The sequence below is a fragment of the Lutra lutra genome, chromosome 2 (assembly GCF_902655055.1).
Source record: "Lutra lutra chromosome 2, mLutLut1.2, whole genome shotgun sequence".
Taxonomy (NCBI): domain Eukaryota; kingdom Metazoa; phylum Chordata; class Mammalia; order Carnivora; family Mustelidae; genus Lutra; species Lutra lutra.
The window spans coordinates 118,018,069-118,041,514 of NC_062279.1; the positions used below are offsets into that span (position 1 = coordinate 118,018,069).

The 23,446-nt window shown below is 36.6% G+C and overlaps 1 protein-coding gene across 4 annotated transcripts in view; it reads right to left on the reverse strand.

Moving 5' to 3' along the window:
- Window positions 1-23,446, reverse strand: part of SEC24D (SEC24 homolog D, COPII coat complex component) — a 107,066-nt gene that overhangs the window by 47,466 nt on the left and 36,154 nt on the right. For all 4 annotated transcript variants that reach the window (XM_047718308.1, XM_047718310.1, XM_047718309.1 and 1 more), the window contains exon 8: window positions 22,779-22,906. In XM_047718308.1, coding sequence (XP_047574264.1) covers window positions 22,779-22,906 — 128 coding nt within the window. The remainder of the gene's footprint in view (window positions 1-22,778; window positions 22,907-23,446) is intronic.

Genomic DNA, 23,446 nt, shown 5'->3' on the forward strand with positions numbered 1-23,446 from the left:
GGGAGCCTGCTTCTCCCTCTCCCTCTGCCTGGTGCTCCTCCTGCTTGTGCTCTCTCTCTCTCTCTCTGTCAAATAAATAAGATCTTAAAAACAGAAACCAGGTCTAGTATAATGTATAAAAGAATCGGGAAACATTAAAAAAAAAAAATTCAGGACTACTCCCTAACATTTCTGCACTGCCCTCTCCCCTACACTGTCCTCTCCCCATCCTCTTGCCTCAAGGAAGCCAGAAAATGAATTGGATTTCTCATATAGGGTCTCTTCTGATTCCTAACATAGGCATAGCTCTGGTGCCCCACTGGTAGGATTGTGACAGGGATTAAATGAGAGATTCATGTGTGGTACCGAGCACTGTGCCTGGCGCAAAATTATTGAATAAAAGGTAATTGTTGTTGTCATACCTATACAGAACCACCTTTCCTCTCTCAAAATCACTGAGCTCAGGAAAGAGTGTATTTAATGGCAGAGTTATAGTTTGATAAGCTTAAGATAGGCTTGAGTTTCTAAAGGCATTTGTTTATATAAACATTTTGATTAGCTGACTCGTTACCATAAACTACCACTGTTAAAATGATCTAAAAAGAAGGAAATCTACCTTCCAGGAAATTCTGATATAATCTAACGGATATAATCTAATGGTTAAAGCTGAGAGCCACAGAAGATTTAAAAAACCCTCCCCACGAGTTTGACTTAAATGTACACATACTGAAATATGGACACATACAATACTTTTTAATACGAACTGTGTGTTTGAGAGGCAGAAAATGACAAGTGACTGACTGTCCTCTTTAGCTGGTAATAATAATAACTAATCTGAAGGGACAAAAGGAAAGCAAACAAAAAGATGCAGGTCCCAATCAGAAATTCTCAGGATGGAGAATGGAGAATTAGAGTAAGAAGTGAAAGATAACAAAAATGTAATAATGAGATGGCTTTTTCTAGATCAAAACTCCAATTATCTATCATGCTTTTGTTGCTGTTCTGTTCTACAGCTTTACCTCTGAGATCAGAAGATGCTTTCAAGAATTAAACCAGGAATAAAGTCTTCAATTTGCCTGCACTCCAGCCAACTTTACTATTCTCATCCTTTTGAGAGTTCAAAGACTAAAATCAATTCCCTGAGAGACTTTAGAAATATGATGCCATTATTTTCCAGACAAAGCAGAGGTAATAGGAGGAAAATTAACCTTATTTTTACTGATATGACTTACCCAAAGGCAGGCCCAGCCTAAAATTACCGTGAAACTGTCGGCAACTAACACCTGAGCATTCCAGTCCTGACAGATTCAAACTTGCAGAACCAAAAATGGATGTGTAGTAATAAACTGGACTCCAATAGTGACTGTATCTAGGCTGTTAAATACATTTTTTTCTATTTTCAGTCTTTTCGAAACGGGATGATGGATAGGTAAGTAAGGTCTTCAGACAATTGAGGTGACAGTAAAGAATGTTAAAAGCTTTTTAACTGTTTACATTTCTTTTGGGGCAACAGGACAAGGGTTTCTAAATTACACTGCCTTATTTCATCTCTCTCAGGCCATGCTGAAAACTATCCGAGAATTTCTTTGCTCTCTCCAGATGTCTGCTTATCTGCTCTACAGTAGTCTGCATGAGCTCATAAATAGCTAATCTCACTTTCCTTCTGAGTTCAACTTTAGTGTATACAGCTTTTTAAAAAAAATCAAATTACTTCCCCCAAAACTCAAAGGTTTTTTTTCCTCACCAAGTATATTATATCATATTTACTTCACTAATATTTTCAGATTTTATAATTTTGTTGATATAGTATATGTGCTGCCAAAGCGAGCACTATAATTTTGTTTATAAATGTGCTTTAATCTTTTTGCCTCTAGTATATTCCTGCCTGCTCTTTCTTTTCTGTTCTTCTCTTAAACGGAAAAAGCGAAGGGTGGAGAGACTGGCTCTAAAAGCCTCATCTGGCTATTCTTGGTTCTGGTCCTGTGTGGCATGAGTTTATACAACATGGAAGTGATGGGGAAGCTAAGCAAGGAAGAGGAAGGATAATATTTGAATCTTTTACTTGTAGTTTTGAATTACTGGGGGTATACTGTCCTTTATTGGTACTAATTTTAATTAAGATGCTTTAACTGAATGAAATGTCTCTCTAGGGGCGCCTGGGTGGCTCAGTGGTTAAAGCCTCTGCCTTCGGCTCAGGTCATGATCTCAGGGTCCTGGGATCGAGCCCCGCATCGGGCTCTCTGCTTGGCCGGGAGCCTGCTTCCTCCTCTCTTTCTCTGCCTGCCTCTCTGCCTACTTGTAATCTGTCTCTGTCAAATAAATAAATAAAATCTTTAAAAAAAAAAAAAAAAAAAAGAAATGTCTCTCTTTTTTGTGCATGTATAATACCATGCTCCACACAGGACCAAAGGAAAGAATATAACTCACTGAGAAATGAGGTGCAGTGTTAAAATGATATCAGTGATTTAAAAACAAAACAAAAAACTTCTGGGTTATTTTTCCAAGTAAAAGGAGTAGACAACAAAATGTATCAATCAATAACTCCTTCATACTACTACACAATTCTACACAATTTTTAAGATTTTCTTATATCAATACATTATCAGTTTTCCAAGTATTCCTGCCATTCTCTCATGTAACTGTAACATCTGTACAGTAGGTGCTGAGTATATTATGCACCTTGGTGGGGCATTCAGTCTGTCAGGATAGAAAAGACATTAAATAAACAGGCACGCAAATATGCAATTAAAAGAGTAAGGCAGGAATAGAAGGAAAAGTTATGCAATAATCATTAATAAAAGTTCTCTTTAGCATAAAAGGCAATGTTAAACTATTTGGATTGTATCCCTAAAGCAAAAATAGATACTCAAAGGAAATGAAGTACAGTGTAGAAAGATCCCTAGTGAAGAACTGTTATGATTTGTAGTGTATGTGCTTTGTTTTGGCATCTGTATAACTAAGAAAAATTTGAATACACAGGTCTTGCTAGATAACTCTCTTTTAAATTAAAGATGAGTATCAGAAAGTACCTCAATATTAAACGTTGATTATAACCAAACCAGGACAACTGAAGAAAATATAATGGTGTTTTTGTAGCACAGATCCAGTAGATGGCACTGTGCAACCAAAAATTAAAACTATATAATTTACTCAGCAGGTAATAATATGTCACATTCATTTTCTGTAATTCTACTAACATTTAACCAAACTTATGTCAGCTATTACTGTCACGAAATTAAGAAGCCTATACCTCGCTTGAAAAAAAAATTAATGGTTAAAAATACCCTGGATGAAACAAAATTAAACAACATGAAATACAGGTTACCTTAAGCATAAATTGTTTAGAAATTACAGAATTTGGGGCGCCTGCGTGGCTCAGTGGGTCAAAGCCTCTGCCTTCGACTCAGGTCATGATCCCAGGGTCCTGGGATCAAGCCCCACATGGGGCTCTCTGCTCAGCAGGGAGACTGCTTCCTCCTTTCTCTCTCTCTCTCTCTCTGTCTGCCTCTCTACCTACTTGTGATCTCTGTCAAATAAATAAATAAAATCTTTTAAAAAAAAAGAAATTACAGAATTTGTCAAAATTACTGTATAGGATAGCCAAGAAAAACTTACTCTAAGTTTCTAATCCCTACCAATTTTCCCTTGATGTGGGAAAATATGTAACCCCAAAGTGCAGCTGGCAACCTAAAGATGACCTGGTAAGAGGGGCCAGAGTCCACTTCCTACTTGCCACATTCGCATCAAAGGCCAAAATAACAAAGCAAAGTCAGTGAAGCTTGCCTCATGGTGCTCAGCAGTACACTGTGATGGAGAAATTATTATTATTTTTTTTTAATTTAGACTTTTATTTATTTGAGAGAGAGAGAGAGAGAGGGAGAGTGTGTGGCGGTGGGAGGGAGGAGAGAGAGATTCCTAAGCAGATTCCTTGCTAAGCATGGCCAACTTGGCCAACTCGGGGCTCGATCTCCTGACCATGAGATCACAACCTGAGCTAAAACCAAGTGTTGGACACTTAACCAACAGCATTACCCAGGCTCCCCAAGAAATTATTTTCCAAAGCAAACATCTACCTTCCTGTTAGAACATCAAATCACAAACTGTGGTGTGGATGAAGGAAGAGAGGCCAAATACAAGACTTCAGGAACACCTTGACTTAGGAAGGTTACACTTGCCCATATCCAGGATATTGCTGGGCGAAAACTGTCTCACATTGCCCCATACCTGCCTCCTTATTTTTCAGCACCAGAATTCTATGTAAGATTTCTAGAAGTTCTAATACATGTACACAAATACTGTAACTACCTACTTTCCCGTCTTTCAATTTTTGTTTACTAATTTCAATTTTTGTTTAATAATTTTGAAAAAAAAATACATATTTTCCTTTTTAAAATAGAATTCTCCTCCCTTTTTTCTCCCTTTATGTCCTTCAATAGAAAGGTCAAATTAAGTAATCAGTCTCCCGGACTAGACAGTTGTCCCTACATGACCAACAGTCTACTTCACTTAGTGCCTGAAGGAAATACCTGAGCTAAATAGTTACTGGGAAGGGGACAGGAAATTTTTGCTTATGTGGGTCCTAAATCAGATCAAAAGTTTCAAAGTAAGATGATCTGTGGAAATGTAACAAACACGGTCCTCCAGCTTGATAAAGGGTCATATTCAACATCAATTATATTCTCTAATAAATCACTAATAAATAGGTATCTCTAGCAGCAATAGTTTCATACTGTCAAATGCATTTTGTCATGCAGCTACTTCTTGGGATTGGAGTACTGTTCATTTTTTTTTGTTCTATATCAAGAAGAGGTCAGTTGATAACTTGGATTAATTGGGGGGATGTAAGTAGAAGCACAGAAATGGTATGTGAAAAGATAATCCAGAACCTGTGATGAACAACTACCCTTTAAAAATGTTAAACATTCAGACTATTAGGCATGCTGGAAAGCAAGCAGGGCTAGATTCCAGAGGATTATGCCTAGAAGCTAGAATGAAAAAAAGAGTCTGTATCAAGTGCACTTATTAAAGACATTTCCATAGGAAAGAGAAATAAGAAGCAGCTTGTAAGTGTTTTCTATCTTTAGCCTTGCCATATATGACATTCAGTCAGCCTCTATGGAAAGAAAGGGAACAGGGCAATAGGCTACTTACTGTACACAGATTTTCTAAACAGCAGTAGTGTTGTGTTTGACTTTTTAAAATAACAAAAATAGCATGAAAGAATATTTTTGAATGCCTTTAGAAAAATATTTTACGCATCTCCTGAAAAGAAACAGAACCTGATAATAAAAACATTCAATGCACTGTAATAATTCTAAACATATACTTATACTTTCTAAGGATGTTTTTAGTTGGTCTTTGTACATCTAAACCTTTGTGTTTTCATATTCCCAGAAAAGCATCCTCTTGTTAGAGTGCACTTCAAAGATTATTTTCAGCTTTTTTCTCTTCAACATCATTGGTAGCCTATTTATTCTTACAGCTGGCTTAGAGCTTACATTGGATTTGAAGATCTTTTTGATTTGGGTGTGGGTTTTTTTTCATGGGGGGGTGTTTTGTATCATTTTATACATTCAACACAGAAAATTCTGTAAAATGTTAGTGATTCAAATGTATAGGTAAGATCATAACTATTACCTAGTATTATTTGTAGTTTAAAATGCTTTTAAATACATAAAAATACCATTTTGATGTTGAGATACTAACAACCCTGGGAGTGGGAATTATCATCCGTGGGTTCAGAAAGAATGGAAGGTCAGTGATGAAAAGTGACTTTTCCAGTAAACTGCAGTTTGCATCTTGAATTCTCCTTCATTTACTCCACCTATTGGCCTCCTCTGCACTATAGGTATCAAAACTCCTTTGCAGATTGCTCCTATAGAAAAGCCTATGATTTCAATGAAAGGCGTCATTATTCATGGCCTATGATTTGAACCAAGGCCTCACTGCTCCCTGGTAACTATTAAATGTCTCCTGTCATTTCTCTCCCTCTCGCTATAGGAGCTACTTCATAACTTTCCAACCTCCAAATAAGCTCTCTTTCCACTTCCTTAACAGATCATTTTGTCTTCCTGTTCAAAACTAGACGACCTCAGAGAGGAACTCCTTGACTTTCTTCCACTAATTTGCCAGCATCTACTTAATATTTTCCTTTCTCTCCCTCTCCTATCACAAGGTAAGGGGTGTCTCTTTCACCACTGATTTGGCAGAGACCTTGTCTAAACTGCAAGCAAGTCTCAAACTGGCCCCTGAGGACTGGCTTTGACATGTCAGCTGTATGTTCCCTTATTATCTTGTGCCTGACAGCACTCACCATTCTGCTTTACTTTTCAGTATCACTAGTAGATTCTCATATCCATGACTCACAAGTCTAACATGTTTATTGTTGCATTTCCTAGAGCACAATGTCTGAGAGAGTGGGCAGTCAACAGTTTTTGAATGAATGAATGAAATATCTATCAGGTACTCACAAATACACTACCATAATCTCATGGAAGCTCATGATAGGTGCTGAGGCAAAAGGCACTAATAAAAGAGGAAATCACTTAATGGTCAACAGGGTGGGGTGGTCAATAAAAGCTATTTTCAAGGAAGAGATGAGCAGTTATGAGGAGTTACAATTTCACTGACTGACCGAAAAAGACAATTCTAATCAGAAAGAATAGTGTAACACAGGAGGAAAAGCTTAGGTATGTTGGTAGCTAGCAGGCAAGCAGCCTAAATCAGCTGATATGAAGGGAGATAAAGAAGAAAGCTGATTCTGTGGTGAGCTTTCAAAGCCAGGGACCTCCTAAATGGCCATGTTTGTTTGTGTTTTTTTTTTTATTTTATTTTTTATAAACATATATTTTTATCCCCAGGGGTACAGGTCTGTGAATCACCAGGTTTACACACTTCATAGCACTCACCATAGCACATAGCCAAATGGCCATGTTTAACACACACACAAACACACAACCACACACACCTCAAATCAGTTGTTATACTACATGGTAACAATTCTGACAGAAGATAGTTAAGAGATTTCCCCATTCAGTAAATAAATGATGCCTTTAGAAAAACAGTACATTTGGCATAGGTTTTGGAACTACTTCTAAATTAGTGAATTCTAACATGTTTTACACTTAATATGAGAGATTTCTAGAATTTGTTTCATCTCTTATATTTTATCCAGTTCATAAAACTCTAAAAAATAAACTCAAAAGATGTTTGAATATTTTAGTTCTAATTTTTAAAGTAAATTTTTTAGGGTGGGGGAAAGAGTGAGAGGGCGAGACAGAGACTACCAAGCAGGCTCCATGCCCAGCACACAGCCCAATGTGGAGCTCAGTCTTAAGACCCTGAGATCATGACTTGAACCAAAATCAAAAGTTGGACACTTAAATGAGCCACCCAGGCATCCCAAAGTAAATTTCTAACTTAAAAAAAAAAAAAAAAAAAAAAAAACCTCATGGGACGCCGGGGTGGCTCAGTCGGTTAAGCATTTGTCTTTGGCTCAGGTCATGATCACCAGGATCCTGGGACTGAGTCCCATGTCAGGCTCCTCACTCAGCAGGGAGTCTGCTTCTCCCTCTGCCCCTCCCCCTGCACGTTATCTCTCTCTCTCTCTCTCTCTCTCTCTCTCTCTCTTTCTCTCTCATGCACACATACTCATGCTCTCTCTCAAATAAATAAATCTTGAAAAAAAAATTAACTCCTTATTACTATATGTAAACTTTAGGTTCACCACTGATCCCCCAGGCCTTAATTACAGAGTAAATTCTCAAAAAATAGTTGTTTCATGACTGACAAGGAGGGAGAGACAGAAGAGAAAAACTGGTTTGAAAGAAGTCTGAACAACAACAAAATAAAAAATGAAAGAAGTCATGTTTAAACTTGAGGATATGTGCCAGTTCTTCTATCACAAAAGATTACGTCTGGATGTGATAAACCCTAATATGCTAAGTTCATCCCAAAATATGTACAAATAGGAGACTCTTTTCCTGCAATGGCCAAAAGTGTCTTAAAGCCAACACAGCTGTAACCCTTCTACCCATGGCTTCTAATGCCAGGAGGGCTTTTTAGTGGAAAGGTGAAGTTGGACCATATGCTAAAGTCTAAGGAAGGGCTTGCTCTGGTTAGAGGGTATCCACAGTATCAAAAGAGAAAATAAATATCGGAGAAGAGCCCATCATAATATCAGTTTTCCTGACAGCAGTCCTAGTTCATGACTAGATTATAAATGGTAGGTAATGGTTCTAGACCAAAAAGGTCAGTTTAGAATGGGCATGCTGATGCAGTCTTTCAAGGTATAGGTACACTTGCAAAGATGAGCATCACTTCACTTGCTGGAACAGATACTGGAAACTTTTGCGTAAGACACTTCTTCCGAAAGGAGAAACTTTCGCATAAGACACTTCTTCCAAAAGGAGATATTTTCCCACATTTCCTTTAAACCTTGACCTATTATAGTTTATCTTTTATCCCTAAGGGAGAATTATATTTTGTTGTCTAATTACAGGCCACTTGCAGAAGACATATTTGCTATAAGAATGCACAGAGAATGAAAATATATTTTAGACTTAAAAACCCTCTGAATTGTTTTTTTCTTCCATAACAAAATAATTGGCAGTTTTCTGTTCCTCAAAGGAAAGTTGTAAAATACTACACTTTAAAGATGAAAGTATTAAAAATAATAAGCCTAGAGGCACACTCCCTTTGTCTTTCTGGCAGAACTGTAAGTTAACCAGAGTCTTCCCTCCATTTATCTCACTTCTTTATATGGCCATGAAAACACCCTCAAAACATTTTCCTCTATGCATGAGTCAATTCTTCCTTTCTTTATTTTCTTTAACTCAAGATAGTTAACATATAGTGTGGTATTGGTTTCAGGAGTAGAATTTAGTGATTGATCATGTACATTCAACATCCAGTGCTCATCCCAATGAGTGCTCTCCTTAATACCCACCACCCATTTAACCCATCCACCCACCAACCTCCCTCCAGTAACCCTCAGTTTGTTCTCTATAGTTAAGAGCCGCTTACAGTTTGCCTCCCTCTCTGTTTTTATCTCATTTTATTTTTCCTTCCCTTCCCCTATGTTCATCTGTTTTGTTTCTTAAATTCCACATATGAGTGAAATCATGTATTTGTCTTTCTCTGACATATTTCAACTTAGCATAATACATTCTGGTTCTGTTCACGTTGTTGCAAATGGCAAAATTTCATTCTTTTTGATCGCCCGAGTTTCATTATATGAAATTTCATTTCATATCTCATTGTACATATATACCTCATCTTCTTTATCCATTCATCAATCGACATTTGGGCTCTTTCCATAATCTGGCTATTATTGATACCACATATGCCCCTTCGAATCAACATTTTGTATCCTTTGGGTAAATACCTAGTAGTGCAATTACTGGGTCATAGGGTAGTTGTATTTTTAACTTTTCTTTGACAAAGCAGGAAAGAATATCCAATGGGAAAAATGTCTCAAGAAATGGTGTTGGGAAAACTGGATGGTGACATGCAGAAGAATGAAACTGGATCACTTTCTTACACCATACACAAAAGTACATTCAAAATGGACAAAAGACCTAAATATAAGACAGGAAACCATCAAAATCCTAGTGAAGAGCACAGGCAGCAACCTCTTTGACCTTGGCCACAACAACTTCTTGTTAGACATGTCTTCTGAGGCAAGGGAAACAAAAGCAAAAATGAACTATTGGGACCTCATCAAGGTAAAAAGCTTCTGCACAGAGAAGGAACCAGCCAACAAAACTAAAAGGCAGCTGATGGAGTGGAAGAAGATATTTGCAGATGATGTATCATATAAAGGGTTGGCATCTAAAATCTATAAAGAACTGATCAAACTTAACATCCAAAAAAACAAATAATCCAATTAAGAAATGGGCAGAAGATATGAACAGACACTTTTCCAAAGCATCCGGATGGATAACAGACACATGAAAAGAGGCTCAACATCATTCAGCATCAGGGAAATACAAATCAAAACTACAATGAGATACCACCTCATACCTTTCAGAATGGCTAAAATTAACACAGGAAAAAAGAGGTGTTGGCGAGGCATGGAGAAAGGGGAACTTCCTTACACCACTGATGGGAATGCAAACAGGAGTAGTCATTCTGGAAAACAGTATGGAGGTTCCTCAAAAAGTTTTTCATTTCCAAAGAAGACAGACAGATGGCCAATAGACACGTGAAAAGATGCTCAACATGACTCATCATTAGGGAAACATAAATCAAAACCACAATAAGATAACCACCTCACACGTGTCAGAATGGCTAAAATCAGCAACACGAGAAACAACAGATGTTGGTGAGGATGTGGAAAAAAGGGAACCCTTTTGCACTGTCGGTGGGAATGCAAACTGGTATAGCCACTCTGGAAAACAGTATGGAGGTTTCTCAAAAAGTTAAAAAAAAAAAAAAAAAAGAGTCAAGCCTTCATCTAAATGACACCTGCCATCAGGCTTATCGGACTACCCTACTTAATCTGAAACCTGCCATCTACCTCTCCTCCCAGGCAGCCTTCATCTCCCTAACACTGCTCTGTTTTTTCCTTCCCCCACATATTACATCATTTGCTCAGTATGAGGTCCATTGTCTTGTCTCTCACCATTAAAATGTAAGCTCCAAGAGGGCAGGCAGAGATCTTTATCTATTTTGTTCACTGACATATCTGAGGTACCAAGAACAGTAAGTGGCACATTTTGGGCGAACAATAAATATCTGTTGAATTAAATCCTTATTGGAGTAAGTTAGAATAAATAAATAAATAAATAGTCATTTATGCAGTCCAATCTGCTCTCAATGTAAATATTGCTTAGGTACCCCACATATAAGTGTTTCTGGAGACTGTCCTGCTCCTTGAAGGACCTTTCTCCTTGGAGAATTTATCGTGTTTAAGACAGTGGCACTGAAGTCTCCAAAGAATGCAGAGGACCTAATCAGTGACTGGAAAATGAAGCAGTGAAACAATGCTAAAAGTGGAATGTTTCTCCCATGTGACAATAACCAGCCCCCTCTTTAACTCAGAAAGAGTGTCTAGACAGCTCACCCACTAGTACCCACTGTCACTCTTCTAGGAAACTGGTCTCCTTGGACATTTTCTAACACCCTCCAGGAAGCCAAGGCTCTGGATTACAAACTAAATGGCTCTACTGTGTGTGTATGTGGCTTTTAAAATATATATTTATCTTTTTTTTTTTTTTTAGATTTTATTTATTTCTCTGACACAGAGAGATCACAAGTAGGCAGAGGCAGGCAGAGAGAGAGAGAGAGAGAGCGGGAAGCAGGCTCCCGGCCGAGCAGAGAGCCCGATGCGAGACTCTATCCCAGGACCCCAGGATCATGACCCGAGCCGAAGGCAGAGGCTTAACCCACTGAGCCACCCAGGCGCCCTATATTTATCTTTTAATTGTGATAAAATATATATGACAAAATTCACATTTTAAAATGTACAGTTCAGTGACATTAAGCACCTTAACGTTGTTGTGCAAACATCACCACCATCCATCTAAAGAACTCTTCTCATTTTGCAAAACTGAAATCCTGTACCACTTCAACCACTTCCATGTGATACGGCAAATCACCATTTGTGAGTTAACTTGATTTGGGCAAATAGCCAAAAGCCATTTGGAGGAAAAACTTGAAAATAGTTGTTAAAAAAAGTTGAGAAAAGGATTTTCACTTAAAAATGCATGTGACCAATTCAAAAGCATCTGGAGGAAAAAATACATCTATATACTCATTAGACATCATTAATAAACTGGAGGGAGAGGAAACATGGCTTAATTTATCATATAAGCAAAAAATTGATGAATATGAGCTAATATGCATTTTCTATCACTTTAAGAAAGGAGAAATGTAAAAAAAAGGAGAAATGTAGACAAAATTATGTTTGGAGTATTTAGATAAGACTTTTTCAAAATTTTTAAAACTATACCAGAAAGGGAGTATGGAACATAGTAAACCAAAGAAACTTAGATCTCATTTCCATGTTCAAATACTTCAATTTACCTCAGTAGTTCAGTTTCAGATTAAGAAAAGTGACTTCTGGTGGATGAGCTCCATGATAGCTATACACACCAGATTTTACAATTTTGGCTCTTCTGTTTTACCTGCATTTTGCAAAAATATTTTTCCTGAAAGTCAATGATGCTCTTATTTTCCCAAACAATGGATAACATTTTAAAGATTTTAATCTTCTCTTTACATGTCTCAGATATCCCCCCTCTTTCCACTCTCTCATAAATATATACACACACCAACACAGTATATATCTTCATATTTACAGTGAGATAATTTTGAAAGAAAAAAACATTTGGGGTGGGGGGTGTGGATAAAACTGAAACCTAAGCTAATTTAGGAAGAATTTAATTGTCCAGGAAATCCTTTAGGCAACTGTTATCCTAGTCAGCACAGGTGTTTTTGTTTGCCAGCAATACTAAAAGCAAGGATAATTTCCAGTAAGTATCCAAATGGTGATTTTTCATAAGAACATGTGTGTAAGAAAGAAAATATTTTCTTTGATATAGAACATGGAGATGCAAGTAAATGTCAGATGCCTGGATAGAGGGGACACCAAAATGCCCCTCCAGCTTTAGCTTGGTTCCTAGATGGTCAGTTCCTCTTTTATTTACTTTGTAATTCATTCAGCTACAAAAACAACATTTACACACAAAGCAGATGCTCAATAAATGTTAAAGCATATAGATCTCTACTCTGAAACTTTCTTCAAACTACTTGTCTCCAAAATTCTAAATTACTTCCACATATAAATGATTCTGAGTAATGAAAATATCGTATTAAATATTTATTTAGTACAAAAATGTTCCAGGGACTGTTTTAGGTCTTGAGAGTGCAATAGTGAGGAAAAATCAGACAGGATCCCTACTCTCATGGAACTTAACTGGAAGAAAGACATCCAACAAGTACACAAATACAAAACTGCAAATTGTGACACATGATATGAGAGGAGCTACAAGTTTAAACGTGGGATACCCTGGGAGGCTCCCCTGAGGAGGTAACTTCGAAATGAAATCTAAAAATTGAATAGAAATTAATTAGGCTAAAAAGACAGGATAGTGTGTGAAAGATTAAGGGGAAATTATTCCAACAAAAGTCCATGAAGAAGCTTATGAAAAACCAAAAGCTATATAAATGTTTATGCAATGGCGAGTGCTTACTACTTGTACAATACAGATAGAAAATTATGATATACTACCAAAAAACAGGTACCATGTAACATTTCTTTTTAAAAATGTAAATGAGCAGCTAATTCTTTCCACTTACATATGAATATAAATGTGAAGGTTATGTAGTTCATATTTCTCCTCGTTGTATACAGCACATTCTCCAAATCAATGATTGCTGAGTTAAAATTTTCCATGGAGGAATTTAACACTGTATAGCAAATAATCATACTAATAATGACAAAGATGATAACAAGAGTAACTATCATTCCTTATACCAGCTTACTATTTTTAAGCAGATATCAGGTAACTAGAGTTATCATAATTTTATTTAAGAAATTAGGCCCTAAAAGTTAAGTACTTTTAAGGTCACACTACCAGAAGTGGTGGAGTTAATCTGTACACCCAACTGCACCTGATTCCAAAACATTTGCTCACTTTACTCATACTTATGCCCAACTCCTGACAAAGAATCACTTCAAAAATCACTTGTACTTCAGAGAAACATGGGTGTCATGTTCGGACATGAAAGGTTTGCATAATGTTTTCTTTTCTCTCTCCTTCCTTCCTACACTCCTTCCCTCCTGCTCTCCTTCCTTTCTTCTCAAAATAGGATTTTATTTAAAAAAATTTTTTTGGCTTTTTATCAGTGGAATGCCTAGTAAACTTTCAAATATAAAACTTCAAAATATTTTGTTCTCTCATACTTGATCACTAAGAGAATATCAACTGCATAAATTATAAGCCCTTGTATTATCTAAATATCCATAAATCTGGAGTAAAGTTAGAACCGTGAAGCAAAGCATAGTGTATTTTCACTGATTCTAAAATCTCATCAATTTTAAGAGATATAAGAACTTCCAACTGAACAGACACAATGCTAAGAAGTCACTGTTAATAAGAGATATTCCTATTTCAGAAATGTCAAAATGTGAGAAAATGTGGGCCTTAGCATTGATGAAAATGGTAGCAAGAGGCTCTAAAATATTTCCTCTCCAGGGTGGGTGTTGTATGTCCAGTAAGACTGGTCCTGGGTCCTATGTTATGGATGCCACACACTCAGTCACCAGGCATGGAAAGTCATAAAACTCACAGTCCCTGAAAATTAAATCAAAGCAGAATGTTTTCTTCTTTATTCTTATTTCTCTGGAAGGTATTCTCCATTTAGTAAAAAATGAAGATTTCCATGAATAATTCGGTGATTGAGAAAATAAGCTCAGTGCATTTATCATCTATACTGTAAGTTAAAATAGAATTCTAATAACCTTTGCCCTGACAAATGTGACTCCCCCTGTATGTCTGCAGTAACACCATTCTAAAAAGGGACAACATTCTGTTCTTCAGCTGCCAAACTTTTTCATAGCACTACATAAACAGTGACCAAAATTGTTAAGGGGTAAGATTCAATTTCTAAAGTAACTTTATAAATTAAAGTATTTTAAATGTTATATTCATAGTTCTATTTCTATTTGAGTACATGTATTTTATTTTTCCAAGTTTTTATGTTAATACCCTCTAAAATATTGCATTAAAGCAGACAACCTCATATTATAATGCACATATTAAAAATAGATCAGGCTCTTGAAGCTTTCATTTCAGAATAACTTAAGTTATAAGTATTCTTAAAGTTTTTCAAAAGACACAACATTGTCATAATCAATTCCATTTCAGGACATGTTTTTCACTAAAGCTGGCTATAATTGGGCCAGCTTTACCTATGTAAAATACAATTTATATGTATAAAAGTATATATATATATATACACATCATATATATATATAAAATACAATTTATAAATTTTTACAATTTATCTATGTAAAAAATGCACAGTCTTACAATCTTCATGTGCTTTTTAAATGAATAATATACTCCAGATTTATTAAAAATATAATATAGACAAAACCACTTTGGGATGGGTTGTGCAATTTGTTCACAAGAATTTCTAATAACATATAGGATGTGTGATAAATTCATGGTAATCCATGCTGAACACACAATAGAGTGGACAAGAAGGGTAAACACTAGCGTCTTTCTAGGCCTACAGGACATCAGAGCCAGACTGCTCCTTCTTGGGAATAAAGGCCCAAGGTCACAATATAAGCCACAGCAGAGACCTAAAGTCATTTCCTGGCTTCAAACCCAGTGTTCCACCATTTGGTTACTACCTATTGTACTTTGGAGAAAATAGTCAATTTTTATTGGTTCCTGAAATATTGTTATTGTGATCAAAATTTCTTCCTACTTGTTTCACTGTTCTGCTCTTTATGATGAAATATAACTTCATTAATATATGATTGAATACACTGAAATGTGTATTCATTAGTATGTGCTAGAATACATCTATAATCTCTCAAACCATTTTTTTCATTACAGAGTTTGCTAGAGGGGTGAATGGGTTTAGAAGGGAAATCTGTAGTCATTCAAAAGTACAAAATAAAATAGGATAGCCAAAATAAGATTAAAAACTTTACTTCATTAAGTGACATATTTGCCAACAAGGAATTTAATAATTAAGACATACTGTGCTAGGGGCACCTGGGTGGCTCAGGTGGTTAAGCATCTGCCTTAGGCTCAAGTCATGATCCTAGGTTCCCTCTCCCTCTGACCAACACCACCCCCCACCACTCATGCTTGCTTACTCTCTCAAATAAATAAACTCTTTAAAAAAAAAAAGACTTAATGAGCTAGAAAGATATTAATTTAGAAGCCTAAATATCTAAAAATCAATCACTGTTCTGTAGTTTGGTTTATCTTTGTCTTCTAAACCTCTATCCAACCCAGAGAGTGCATTTCTTCAACTGGGACCTTTAGGGCATGCCCAGCCCAAGGCCGGATTTTGGATGGTCTTTGCCTTTAAGGAATAGTAAGCTGTAGCTTAAAGTCACAAGACTTCAAGAAAAGAGGTTAAGACAGACACTTCAAGGTAACACTGGAGCTTAAAGAAGCAAGAAGCCCATTGCTAAAACCACTGCCAGCAAGAAAAAGCTATTCTATGTGTTTAGTTAAATAAAACCTCAAACAAGATCATTTATAGGCAGATGTAGCCAAAGAAGCTGGAATTTGAAATCTCAAGTTCTAGCAGCATTGCTCTCAGCTCTACAACTTAATAGCCTCAGAACCTGTATAGCTTCTACATCTACAAAACTGGGATAAAACCTACTTCACAAGCTGCTATCTTCCTGAAAGATAATATACAGACATAATACTAGAGTGAGACCATTTTTCCCCCTGATGCATGAAGCCACAGCGTAAACTCCGCTGAGACTGTCAATTCACACCAGCAAGACTGGCTGAAAAGTCAGATGTATGACGACGAAGCAATCACTCCTGCAGGTGATACATATAAAATCCACCCTTGACATAATGTGTTCGTGTTGGGTTTGACCTCTGACAGTCTTTTCCTTTTTCTTGACCCCCTTTGTCAGTTTTTTGACATCCATTCCTTTTTCTCTCCAATGGCTTCTTCCTATCTACTGAATCTATCAGAGTATGACTCCTCAATAAGAAAAAATAATTTAAACAGTGTTTAATAATAGGACAAACTTCTTTAAGCCATAAGTAAGGTAAAACTTCCCTGAACCGAAACTCCATAGAACAAAGATGTCCCCATCAGAGTTTTTTCCACACTGCCCCAAAAATTAACTGGGTACTTGCAAATTTTCTGTAAGTCATAGACACAAGTAACTGGTCTTGTTCTTCCCCCATATCCCTAAAGTTCAACTTAGTTCCCAGCACAGAGTAATTAGGGGATTATAAATCAAGTGAAATGTAAAGGGTTGGATAAAATTTTATCTGCACTACATTAATTCAACAAGAAAGGAAATTACTTTGACTATTATATCCATTTATAATCTAAAAAAATATAAACAGATATTTCTGAATCTAGTCACAGATGCAGGAAAAGCTTCTGCCATCTGGTTTATAGGTGAAATAACTTAATGTCAAGTATAATCAGATGTATGCACTTGTCAAAAATATAAAGATTTCCTATTTTGAAGAAAATGCAAAATTAAATATAATCTTTAATCCTTTTGCATTGGAAGTCTATATCATGTTTACCTTCGTTCCTAAAATACAGCATCAAAAAAAAAAAATCACAAATTACTCAACAGAAGAGCTTAAAAGATAACCAATTACTTCTCCTGAATAAATTCCTCATAGTTAACTTCACTGAATGTGGCAATGGGTTTCACTTGAAACACACACACAAAATTAAAATTTACAATAAGGAACATCAAATCTTAAACAATGATGACATATATATGCCCTTGAAAATAGCATACAACTCCAAAGCAAATGCTCACAGGGAACATTCTCTAATCATAACTGCTTGGATTAAGTTTATTTTTATAGGCCGTTGCTAACACAATGGCATGCTTTAAAAGGTTCTGTCAAATAGAACCAACTAAAAAAAACCAACTGTATTAAATCCTTTTTAAAAATCTTGCCTCATCCAGCTCACCACCACAGGGTAGCAGTGACAGTCCCCAGGGCCAGCGGCTCACCTCACTGAGGCCCAGTTAATCCCCAAAGAGGAGACAAGTCTTCTGAGAGCACAACCTTTAGGAACTTCTTCCTGATGCTTTAGAATCCCTTTCATATTTCTTATTTTTTTTACCTGTAAGCCTATTTCAACAAATAAAAGTAAATATATTTTTTTTTTTAAGATTTTTATTTATTTATTTGACAGAGATCACAAGTAGGCAGAGAGGCAGACAGAGAGAAAGGGAAGCAGGCTCCCTGAGCAGGGAGCCTGATGCGGGGCTCAATCCCAGGACCCTGGAATCATGACCTGAGCCGAAGGCAGAGGCTTTACCCCACTGAGCCACCCAGGCACCCCAAAAGTAAATGTATTTCTTTAACCAGAGAATATCTCCAACTCAGAAGACACTGCTACATAAGAGACACTCATCCTTCTTAAATATGGTATATTCATTAAATATCATACAATTTTTTTGTCAATTATACCTCTCTCTTTCTCTACATATATATATACACATTATTCTCTCTCTATTTTATATATGAGAGAATAAAATATATGTGTATATTATATTCAGGGTAATCCTGTTCTTAAAGGTCTAAGGAAAAAGGAAGAGCTTCTTCTGTACAGAGAGCTGCAATAGGAAAAAACAGTACTGTCAAAATACATTTACCTGGTCAGCGTGCAGAGTCTCTTGCAATACGATAAGAATAAAGGACAAGGGGAGATGGGGAGATGGAGAGGAGAAGGGAGTTGAGGGAAATTGGAAGGGGAGGTGAACCATGAGAGACTATGGACTCTGAAAAACAATCTGAGGGTTTTGAAGGGGCGGGGGGTGGGAGGTTGGGGGAACCAGGTGGTGGGTATTAGAGAGGGCACGGATTGCATGGAGCACTGGGTGTGGTGCAAAAACAATGAATACTGTTATACTGAAAAGAAATAAAAAATTAAAAAAAAAAAAAAGAATAAAGAATGTTATTTTCTCAAGTAGAGCTTCTCCCTAAGTCAGATTCCAAAAATAAGCCACCACTCTGAACTCACACATTTATTACTTTGGGAAGCACAAAGACTAAAATGCAGCCTAAGTTTTCACCAAAGGGGAAAAAACTTCATGCTGGTCGGGAGATGGTGTTTGGTTAGATCAAACAACCTTGTTAAATAGAAAACATAAACATTTAGTCTGTGTATGAAATGTATATATGCATAGAGGGGGGTGGGGGTGGGCTTGAACTAACATCTGAAAGCTTTTCTCAATATTTTTATTTTCAGGAACATGTTACTGAAAAATTTCACTGTTAATAGTAAATGGTGATAACAAGAAGGTGGTTATAGATTCTTGTTTGGGGTATGAATAACTGCTGAATTTTGTTCTGTTCATTGGTGGTTGGTCCCCCAGGCAGCTGTCTCATGGGAGGAGCAAGGAGGAGAAGTTTCTGCTAGTGTGCAGTTGAAAACTGTGCAAATTCATTGAGGTGAACAAGGTACACTCAAGCTAACACTGCCTAGGGGCAGAAATCCCATGTATCCCATATTGATACAGAGTAAAGTTGCTACCTGGCTTTCTTTCAAGGTAGAAGTGTTACCCTCTGCTTATAAAAGTAACAGATTACTGTAAAATGATTCAGATAGCATAGGAATGAGTAAGGTAGAGAGTGTACATCTGCAGCAAGCCCATCCCCTCCAAGATGTGTCAAGGGTTTGCTATAACCTTCTCTCAGACACACTCATGTTACTATTTTTCCTTCAATTTTAGGATTCATATTTTAAATTTTCATATCTCTGGAATCTTACACATCTTAAAGTGGATACATACAGTTACAATAGTGTTTGTCTTACTAATACATCATGCCACACAGCTGTTGGAAAGAATAAGGTAGCTCTGTAGGTAGTGACATGGTAGGAGTGCCAGACAAGTTAATTGAAAGGAGAGAGTGTAAGCTATACTACCATTTATATATTTATTTTTTAAAGGATGTACACTTATATGCTAGTATATGCATTTTCCATTTCTAGAAAGAATCATAAAGAATAGGTAAAGATTGTCTATAAAGGAGAGGGTAGAAGCGTAGGAAGGGATCTTTTTTTTCATTGTATACCGCTCTCATCTAAGTTTGTATTTTACTTGTTTAAAATTAATTGAGTCATCAAAAAGCAAAATGATACTACATATTACTATGGATTCATGAGCATAAAGCCAATATATAAAGTCACATACAGGGAGGATGCATACCAAATTCGTTACAGTGTCTGCCCCTAAGAGGGAGGGAGGGAGAAGAATGGCCTGATAAAGGAGATATCATATGTAGCTATGAAGTTTTAATTCTCATAAAATTTTTTAAGCAAATATGATAATATGTTAACATTTGTTAGTGATGGGTGGTATGTATGTGAGCGTGATGTTATTCACTGATACTTCTTTAAATTTTGTTCAAAGTATAAAAATTGAAATAAAAACACATCTCATGGATACTACTCCAGAGCTATCAGAAATTCTAAAATTAGGGGTGCCTGGGTGGCTTACTTAGCTAGCATTATCCTTCCGCTCAGGTGATGATCCCAGAGTCCCAGGAGTCCTAGGTTCCCCACTAATGCATGCACTCTATCTCAAATAAATAAATAAAACCTTAAAAAAAAAACTTCTAAAATTATAAGAAACAACAATACCAAACAGAGGAGATAACGAGCGACTGGCACTCTAAATACAATGTTAGAAGGACTATGAAGCAGTATAACCATTTAAGAAAATGGCCTGGCAGTTTCTTATAAAACTAAAAAGAAACATGTATTTCATGAGCCAGAAAATTACTCACAGTTATTAATCTAAGAGAAATGAATATATGTCCACAGAAAGACTTGTACAAGAATATTTATGGAAGCTTTATTCATAAGAGCCAAAAACTGGAAAGAGCCCTGATGTCCATCAGTAAAAGAACAGATAAACAAACTAGTATGTCCATATAAACAAATACCATTCAGCAATAAAAAAGGGAGAAAACTACTAATACATGCAATTCCATGTTGATGGCACTCTAGAACATGATGCTGATGATAGAAACCTTACACAGAAGAGTGTATACTCTGGAAATCTATTTATATGCGGACTTACAACAAGCAAAACAAATCTATGGTGGAAAAAAAAATCAGAACAATGGTTGCCAGGGAAAGAAGGATGTTAGAAGGGGAGGGAGGCTGATAGAAAGGGATGAAATACTTCTAAGGCTGACAGTAATGTTTTTCATCTTGAGAGAGATTAGGGTTGCCCAGGTGTATCCATCTGTCAAAATTCAGTGAGTGGTTACTTAAGATATATGCACTTTATTGTAAATCAATTTTGCCTCAAAAGGAAAAGCAATCTGTAAGAAAATAGTGAACTCTCATTAATGATATGCATGCTGGAATATTTAGTGGGCAGTATTACTAATTACTGCCCACAATTTACTTTGAAATGCATAAAGAAAAAGATGGATTGATGAACAGATGAAATAAAAGGTGATAAAAACAAGTATAGTTAAATGTAATGATAGAATCTAGGTGTTCACTATAAAATTCTTTTAAATTTTCTGTATGCTTGAAAATTTTCATAATAAAATTGTTGAAAAATAGTTAAAAATTACTTCTAGCTATTATTTAAAACACACATACACATTATATTTAGCATGGATCTCTGTCATTACACATCAGTTTACCTTATCCTTATTAAGCACAGAAATTTTAAAGAGGATTTTATGGAAATTAGTATTTCTGGGGCCATCCTATAAGAGACCATACTTAAAATAAGTAAATACTGAGCATACTTCTTGACTTACAAATATGAGACTATACTGCATATAAGACTGGCTTCTAGGAACAGCCTCTTCTCTGCCCCACTCTACCCTGTCACTCTACCCCCAAAGAGAAGGCAGCATTCTGCCACACTATAAGGAGAATGAGTGGACATCTCAAAGGGTACGAAAACCACTGTCCATACGCACACTGTCTCTCTTCTGTTTCGTCCTTCCCTGAGGTGATGTAAAGCAAACCCCTTCATACCCCCCCCACCCCACCCCCCACCGAGGCCATTGTACCGCTCCTATCGGCTGATGGCCAGCCCATGAAAGGGGACAAATCTGCTCTCTGGTGCAGATGCTCTGCCTTCAGTTCAGGTGCTGTTAGGTATTCATTAGGTCAGCTAACCTCAAAGGGTCATTACAGCCAAGCTGACGTTCTTGGGAAGTTGGGAAGTTGGGAAGAGAATCTGGGTGGAGCAAAAGGAATTCAGGGTTCAGTACAGTTTACTGGAATATTGCAATGGGATTATGCTCAAAGTTCCAGCTAGAATTCAAGCTTTTCTTCACCTATTTGACTAGCTCTACTATAGTACCTGTGTGTCTGCGTGTATGTGGGTATCCACCATTCAGGGCATGAAATGAAGGAATGACAGCTGTGTTGGGGGGATGTCTCAATCAAAACATCAATTAACACCATCCTAATATCAGAAATTTTAAATAAACACCACTTCTTATATTTTTTCCCAATGAATCATATATTGAGTACCTCCTTCCAAGTCAAAACAAATGCTTTCTAATCAAACAGACTTAAGGTTAGGGTTAACCCTAACCCTTTGCCCCTATTAAAGCATCTTAGTAAGACCACAGACCTCAGGCTCTGTTAGCTTCTTTCACCAGAACATCTGGATGCTGAATGTTGAAGCCTGAAACTAGGTATAAAGGTCACATGATAAGTCTTAGTATTTGTCACTATGTGACATTCCATATTTCCTGAATCTGCAGATTGTTACAACAGACCCCAAAGTGACCTTTCCTTCAGTGTTTGTTATATGGGTTGTCAAAAAACACAGCTTGTCAGATTTGGGTTTTCCTAGTGAACTGAATGATTAGATGTTTCTGCAATATATAAATAGTCTCCAGTTTTCTGTTTATAATAATAATGTAAAAGAAAACAATAATGAAAGAAGAATTTTAGAACCGCTAAATTACTGAGTTGCTATTTCCTTTAAGATTTTAAGTAATCTCTACACCCAACATGGGACTCGAACTCATAACCCCGAGATCAAGTCACATGTTCCACCAACTGAGCCAGCCAAGTGCCCCTTGAATTGCTGTTTTTATCATTCTTACCTCATTTGAAGGAATTGTGGCAAAGGGTTTGATGACAGCAGCTAATGGAATCTGAGCTTGCTTGGCCATATCTGACGTGCATGGGAAACAGTATGTTGTGCAACGAATGTATCGAGGACTAGCATTGCCTGAAATGTGTAAAGGAACACACTTAAAATTTGCTGAGAAAGAAAATCTGCCTTATAATATTTAAATATTTGTAATTCTAGATAACATATTGCCTCATTTGTATAACTTTCTTCATGATTTCTAAAAATAGTATTATGCAATGCTATAATCTATGTTTATATTTATATTTATTGAATGTCTACTAAGTTTTAGACACTGTCCTAATTGCTTCCTTGTAGAGCTTATGTTCTTTTTTTTTTTTTTTTTTTTTTTTTTTAGAGCTTATGTTCTTATAGAAGATACAGACAATAACTATTAAACCCAATAAATGAGTAAATTGCACAGGTCATTACAAGATGAAAGTGCTATGAAAAAAGCATATCTGGTTAAGTGGTAGGAGGAGGCTGACTGCAACTTTAAACAGTTACAGAGTGCGCCTTATTTAAAAGGTAACATTTGAGTAGACTCCCAGGAAGCAAGGCATATTTACTCAGGCAGGTGGCTGGGGGCAGGGCCTGTCCGACCTGGTGGAGTCACGAGAGGCCTGTGTGGCTAGAATG